This window comes from Brassica oleracea, chromosome C9 (genome assembly GCF_000695525.1).
Source record: "Brassica oleracea var. oleracea cultivar TO1000 chromosome C9, BOL, whole genome shotgun sequence".
Taxonomy (NCBI): domain Eukaryota; kingdom Viridiplantae; phylum Streptophyta; class Magnoliopsida; order Brassicales; family Brassicaceae; genus Brassica; species Brassica oleracea.
Window position 1 is genome coordinate 5,282,602 of NC_027756.1, and position 7,486 is coordinate 5,290,087.

General features: G+C 37.3%; 1 protein-coding gene and 1 pseudogene across 2 annotated transcripts; one reads left to right on the forward strand and one right to left on the reverse strand.

Moving 5' to 3' along the window:
• Positions 1 to 909: 909 nt before the first annotated feature.
• Positions 910 to 1,755, reverse strand: LOC106317639 (sorbitol dehydrogenase-like). 2 transcript variants are annotated; one of them, XR_001265181.1, is made up of 4 exons: positions 1,529 to 1,755; positions 1,287 to 1,457; positions 1,054 to 1,216; positions 910 to 965 (listed from the first exon to the last, which is right to left on the reverse strand). XR_001265181.1 is itself a non-coding variant. In XM_013755431.1 (3 exons), exons 1-3 carry the CDS (start codon positions 1,586 to 1,588, stop codon positions 1,172 to 1,174), a joined length of 276 nt encoding a protein of 91 aa, XP_013610885.1. In that variant the 5' UTR covers positions 1,589 to 1,755; the 3' UTR covers positions 1,000 to 1,171. The 2 variants fall into 2 exon arrangements, 1 of the variants encoding a protein (XP_013610885.1); XM_013755431.1 differs by lacking the exon at positions 910 to 965 and having other exon boundaries at positions 1,000 to 1,216.
• A 331-nt stretch (positions 1,756 to 2,086) lies between these two features.
• Positions 2,087 to 4,143, forward strand: LOC106317938 (annotated as a pseudogene).
• The last annotated feature ends 3,343 nt before the right edge of the window (positions 4,144 to 7,486 follow it).

A 7,486-nucleotide genomic window follows, 5' to 3' on the forward strand; every position in this document is an offset into this window, starting at 1 on the left:
TTTCCATTTTTTATGTTGTATGTTTACATATTATTTATTATTTTTGAAATAATATATAATTGTTTTTTTTTACAAAATAGTAATGTTACATTATGGGGTTAGCCGTCTTTTTTTTTAGTGAAAAATGGTAATCTTACATATGTTTAATGTAGTATTTCCATTTTTTACGTTGTATGTTTACATATATTTATTATTTTCGAAATTATATATAATGTTTTTTTTTATATAAAACGTTAATGTTACATTATGGAGATAAGCCGTTTTTTTAGTGAAAAATGGTAATCTTACATATGTTTAATGTAGTTTTTCCTTTTTTATGTTGTATGTTTACATATTATTTATTATTTTTGAAATAAAATATAATTGTGTTTTTTTACAAAATAGTAATGTTACATTATGGAGATAAACCGTCTTTTTTTAGTGAAAAATGGTAATCTTACATATGTTTAATGTAGTTTTTCCTTTTTTATGTTGTATGTTTACATATTATTTATAATTTTCGAAAATTAGTAATATTAAAATGTAAAACAATATTTTATGCCACGTGTCATCTTTCGGGAGAAGTTTTTTTGCTGATGTGGACGCTCTATGGAGCTTCAAAAGGTTCCTTTTATTAGTAAGGATTTGGATAATTTCTCATCTATATTTAATACTTCTTTAATTAAATTATTATTTAAATATTTTCCTATTAGAATTAGGATAATTTTCATCAATATTTCCAAATAACTTTAATCTAGTTGAAACAAAATAGCACAACACATACATCATGGACCCTTTTTAAAATTCTCAAGCAAAAGGTTCAAAAAGGAGGACTCAGGAGACATTGGTATGGACAAAGAAGCAGACAACCTAAGTAAGCTTCAAAAATCAGATAACAATGAACCTGTCTGACGATCTGGGCATTGTTGCAAATACTAAAAAACAAGACCTCAGTGAATCAGGTATGAAGCAGTCATCACCAAAACCTGAGTCAGAAGCAGTCATCACCAAAACCTGAGTCAAAAGCAGCCTTTTAAGAAGGGCTTCTTTAGTTTTATAGAATCTCAACAACACCTCTGCTCACAATTTTTCCTTCATTGAGATCTTGAAATGCTTTTTCCTGCATCCTCAAACTTGTATCTACTCGAAACAGCGTTTGCTAGATTGAATATCCCTGACTCTGCCGGTTTCACTACTTTAGGAAGATCCTGCCTCCATATGACCCTATCACTTTTATCTTCACAGAGATTCTAACGTTATGATCTTAAGTAGATTTTTTAACTAGGCCAAAGAAAGCAAACTCATACCTTCCTACGAAAAAGTCGGTTTATGTCTATTTCACCAACAGAACCAGCTTGTGAGGGTCCAATCATCACAGCTTTTCCACCATCTCTCACACTTAGTGTGCACTGCATGAAAGTTTGAGGCTTTCCCAAGGCTTCAACAGCAACATCCACACCCATCCCACCTGTTGTTTCCTGCCCAAAATACGAAAAACATATTAATATATCAAATCAATTGTTTTATCTTCACAAGTAATAACACTTACTCTTATCCTTTCAACAGCATCTTTAGCAGCATTGACAATATGTGTAGCACCAAGAGTCATCGCCTTCTGCAACTTATCATCCTGAACATCCACAGCTATTATGTCTGAACTCTGAAGCTCCAAAAGCCCTAGCTACTGCAAACAACTGAAGCAAAAACTCAAAGATGGTTAATATTAAGAGACAATCAAAACCAAATCAGCCAAATAAACAACACATTTAACATCAATATTCGGTAAATCAGTTCTAAAGGATCGATTTTTTTAAAAAAAATCTCCTATAAAATGTTTAATTACCGCCTGATGATTTCTTAAACATTGTTTAACATACCTGGAGCCAACACCACCAGTGCCAATCAAATTCCACAAATTACGCGTTACTAATCAAGAAGCCAGTGGGTCCTCCACGACTGTATAAGAAAACAAAGGTCAAAAGTAGTTTCAACCAATCAGAATACAGATCTTTTTGAAATTTATCGTCTCCTAGAGTCTTTATGCATTGGCTTCAATAGGAGCCCAAGTTCTTCTCCTTGTTTTGAAGAAAGCTTTACCAAAAAAAAAAACAGTTCTTCAGTCTCTCTCTCTCTCACATAGTCTCATGGCTTCATCTTCTTCTTCTTCCTCGTCTCGCATAAGGAGATACCATGTGTTCCCTAGCTTCCACGGGCCAGACGTCCGCAGAACTTTTCTTAGTCATTTACACAGACACTTCACAAATAAAGGAATCACGACCTTCAAAGATCAGGAGATTGAGAGAGGCCACACGATCGGCCCTGAACTTGTACAAGCCATCAGAGAATCAAAAGTCTCCGTAGTTTTGCTCTCGAAGAACTACGCTTCTTCAAGCTGGTGCTTAGATGAACTAGATGAAATCTTGAAGTGCAGAGAAGATCAGGGACAGATGATGATGACGATTTTTTACGACGTCGATCCATCCGATGTGCGGAAACAAAGTGGACGTACGCTTTGGAAGTGCGTTCGAAAAAGCTTGCGAAGGGAAACCAATGGAAGTGAAGCAGAGATGGACCGAAGCTTTGGCATATGTAGCAACCGTAGCAGGAGAACACTCTCTTAACTGGTTTGTTTCTTTGTTTAAATTTCCCTCAATAATTTAGATTTCTCTTCTCTTTCGTAATCAGTGACCCATAAGTAAGATTTTGGTTTTAATTTTTTGTTAGGACTGATGAAGCTGGAACCTGGAATGGTCGAAAAGTTTGTCACGGATGTTTCGAACAAACTGAATGTTACACTGTCAAGGGATTACGACGGTGTGGTGGGACTTGAGAAAACTGAACGCTTTGCTATGCCTTGAGTGCAATGAAGTGAAGATGATTGGAATATGGGGTCCTGCTGGAATCGGCAAGTCCACGATTGCTAGAGCTTTATTCTGTCAGCTTTCTACCGATTTTCCACTTGGATGCTTTATGGGGAGGTTACAAGAGCATCATTGGTGTTGATGATTATGATTTGAAGTTGGGTTTGCAAAACCAACTCCTGTCTAAGATTTTGAATCAAAGGGATATGAGGGTATATCATCTAGGTTCAATAAAAGAATGGCTACAAGATCAAAGAGTTCTTATCGTTCTTGATGATGTAGATACACTAGACGTCTTGGCTAAAGAACTTTCCTGGTTTGGTTCGGGAAGTCGGATCATTGTTACCACAGAAGATAAAAAGATTTTGAAAGCACATGGGGTTCCAGATGCCTACCAGTACCATGTCGATTTTCCATCCTCAAAAGAAGCCGTGGAGATCTTGTGTCTATCTGCTTTTAAACACAGTTCTCCACGAGAGGGTTTTGAAGAGGTCGCAAACAAAGTAGCAAAGCTTTGCGGTAATCTTCCGTTAGGCCTTTGTGTTGTGGGCTCATCTTTGCGTGGGGAGAGCAAGCAAGAGTGGGAACTTCAGTTATCTAGGATCGAAACTAGTCTTGATGCAAAAATCATAGACGTTTTAAGAGTGGGATATGACAGATTGTCAAAGAAAGATCAATCAATATTCCTTCACCTTGCATGCATCTTCAACAATAATGGTTTTCTCTATGTGAAAGCCATGCTCGCTAACAGTAATTTGGATTTCGAAAATGGGTTGAAGACCCTAGCTCTTAAATCTCTTGTGGATATATCTTTTGGGTGGATAAAGATGCACTCTTTACTACAACAATTGTGGGAGACAAGTAGTTTATGAACAGTCTGATGAGCCCGGGAAACGTCAGTTTTTAGTAGAGGCCGACGAGATTTGTACTGTGCTTGCAAATGAAACAGTAAGTTCTTACATATATTTATATATTTGGTTTTCTAGATATAACAGTTATATGTTCCCCAAAAAAAAAGTATAACAGTTTTATCCAAACTTCTTAAGATTTTACATGGGTTCTTATAATGAAAATGCTAGCTTCCCATGCATACTAGGGGATTTGACATATCTGCCTCGTCTAAGTATGCTTGATTGGGCGTTTTACCCAGGAAAACGTCTTCCTTCAACATTTCAGCCAGAATGTCTCGTTACGCTCCGTATGACGCAAAGCAATCTCGAAAAGCTCTGGGGAGGAATCCTGGTTGGTATTTGTTATTTTAAAAAATCTTATACTATTTTTACTTAGAAGATGGTTTGAGGTTAACGTTCATTGGGCCTAATCAGTTATTTTTTCATCCTTTCACACTTAGTTTACATAGTATCACTTTGTAAATATTTTGTTTTCGCATGATCACTAATTTAAAATTTCATATAAAAAAAATCTCCAAAAGTTTATATATATACGATTTTTCTCATTTGTTGTGTTTGACACATGTAGCCCCTTGCAAATCTCAAAGAAATGGATCTTAGCTTTTCCTTTAAGCTGAAAGAAATGCCAAATCTTACGAATGCTACTAATCTTGAGACATTGACACTGACGGGCACAAGCCTGGTGGAGCTTCCCTCTTCTATTAAAAACTCACACAAACTGAAAGAGTTGGAGATGAGATACTGTACTAAACTACGAGTCATTCCCACCAACAACATCAACTTAGCATCTCTTGAGAAAGTCGACATGAACGGTTGCTCACGGTTGAGAACTTTTCCAAATATTTCTAGCAACATTGAATATCTTGATGTAGGAAACACAAAGATAGAAGATGTTCCTGCGTCTGTTGCTGAACGCTGGTCTCGCCTCAAGTATCTTATCATAGGCAACAAAAGCCTCAAGAGATTAACGCATGTCCCTATAAATGTAATTTATCTAGACCTAAGCAACAGTGATATAAAGAGGATTCCAGATTGTGTCATCGGTCTCCGGCATCTGCACGATCTTATCATCAGAAACTGCAGAAAACTAGTGTCACTGCAGAGTCTTCCCCTTTCGGTTTGGCATCTCGATGCAACTGATTGTGGATCGCTCAAAAGCGTACGTTTCTTGTTATCTGCATCAAGAGCGTATAGTACTACTCCCAACAAATGCAACGATGTGAATTTGGAGAAAGAAGAGAGAAGAGCATCTTCCATTTTCCATCCATTCAGAAAGTCCATGTTCCGTAACTGTTTGAAACTAGATGAAGAAGCAAGAAGGCTAATAATACAACGATGGGATTACAGGTGTTCTTTTTTTGAAAAAAAATTAAATTTATGGGAAATATTCATCTTTACCGTTCTCTATATATATATAATAAATAATTATTTAAATAAATAAAAAATAAAAACAAAATATTTTTTTTTTATGTTTTCGAATTATACTTTTTTTTAAATTCAAAATTTTTTATAAATTTTTTTTTGAATTTTTTTTTTAAATTTCTTTTCGAAAATCGAAAATTCCTTTTGAAACTATTTTTTTAATTTGTTTTAAGTATTTATTTATATATTTATTAGAATCCTAGATTTCAAATTCTAAAAATTTATCCCACCACCCAGCTCTAAATCTTAAGTCTAGCTTAGTGAATGTTGGTTAGTGTAAACATAAAAGTGATATTATGAGTGTGATATTTTTGACATTTTTTCTAAATTTATTTAAATCAAAAAAGTTTTTTGTACAAACTAATGCAGCCTTAGAGCACGATTAACTCGGAGTTCATAGGATGAGGTTCTTAGCAGAAGTTAAGAAATTGTTTCTTAACTTTTAACCAAAAAAACCTAAGAACCGGTTCTTAAATAAGTACTTTAAGTTCTTAGCTTTTTTAGTTAAAAGTTAAGAAACAATTTCTTAACTTCCGCTAAGAACTCCACTCTAAGAACTTCGGGTTAATCACGGTGTTAGTCTAAGATGTGTGATAGTTTTGAAACAATATCAGTGATTAAAACCCGCCTAATCTCTAGACGAAAAACCAAACCACCATGGCTTGGTTGAAAGATGTTCTTCCTTGTCCTTGCAGTGAACTGATTCGGTTTATTGTCTGTTTGTCGATTACAGGTGTTTATTGTTACCAGGCAGAGAAATCCCTGCTGAGTTCACTCACAAAGCCACAGGAAAGTCCATAACCATCCCTGAGGGGGCTTTCTCCACGTCTTCAAGTTTCAAGGCATGCGTCCTGCTTTCATCAGCCCTAGGGGTACGGTACTTAGATAGTAGTCTCTATTGTCGTCTAAGAAGCAAAGGTGTGCACATCAACGAAATTAGGTTGTCTGTCGAGACGACGCCTGCATTTCTGTCGGAACACCTGTTAGTGCTTTGTGGGGACTTGTTTCAAAAAGAGAGATACCATAACGTGGATCAAATACCCCGTCTTAAAAAAAAAAAAAAAAAAACCCTAATTTCGGTTTTATGGAATTTCTCGGGGAAGCCGAAGGCTCGGGAAATTGTTATCCACAAGGTTAAGGTTAGTCTAGACTCTATTAAAATATTTAGCTCATCAGAACGGGTGCGGAGTTATCCACAAGGTTAAGATTAGTCTAGACTCTATTAAAATATTTAGCTCATCAGAACGGGTGCGGAAAGATATTCAGGATTGATCACGGGACGAAAATTCACCAGAAGGACCGAAATCGCGCAAATCGACCTAGAAGCTCGAGGTGGCTTGATCTAAGGGATCAGGACGTGGTGTCAACCATTTAACCTGCTGAGTGTCAACACAAGAAGGAGGTGTAGACGTGCATGAAGCAGTTCCATGCAGCTTGACACACCGAAGCACGAGGTGTCGCAATACCTGTGATCTGCGCATGCGAACCGACATGCAGAGGCCCGTGTGTCGCGATGCATGAACACCAGACATGCTGAAGGGCAGGTAGACGTGGAAGTGTCTTCTGGCATGGCTATAGAGCATGCAACAGGGTATGTGGACGTCCATGTGTCACCACGCATGCGACCGGAAGCATGCAAGACGAGACACATGCGATCGGGTAGCTCATTCTTATTGGCTGGCAACTTCTATATATACCCAGCTACCCTGGTTCATTTTTACTCATTCAGACACACCAAGTACACTCCAAAACGTGGCGTAGAGAGAGAAAGAGAGAAAGAAGTGAGGTGCTTTAGAAGTATAGACATTTTTCGAAGCCCGATAAACTACCGGGAAGTTCCGAAAGACTGTCCAGAAGAGGAAGAAAGTTCTTTCCGAGTTCTGATCAGTCCAGACCAGTTCATTCAAGACATTGAGGTTGGGTTTTGGGATTTAACATCATGTTACCAAGATGAAGATTTGGAGGGGATAAAAGGGGTTTGGTCAACATCCGGAATCAAAGAGTCGAGACACATCGCTTAATCACTGTGAGTCACGGTTAATTGATTGTTAACGAATTTTTAATGCAGGTTCCTGACATCGGAGACTGCTTCCGAGCTAGGATAGGTGTCAGTTTGTGGATCCGAGGCTTGAGACCAAGGCTTGAGACGATGTCTCAGCTAAGTGAATAGCAAGACTAGTCTAAGCACCCGGATTATTGTGATTGTGTGATTATTATATGTTGTTATGGTGTGTACCTCGTGTTGGTATTGCTGTGTGAGAACCTCGTGGTGGTTCTAGTAGTAGTTGCAGGTCATTGCTTCCTCAAATGGTA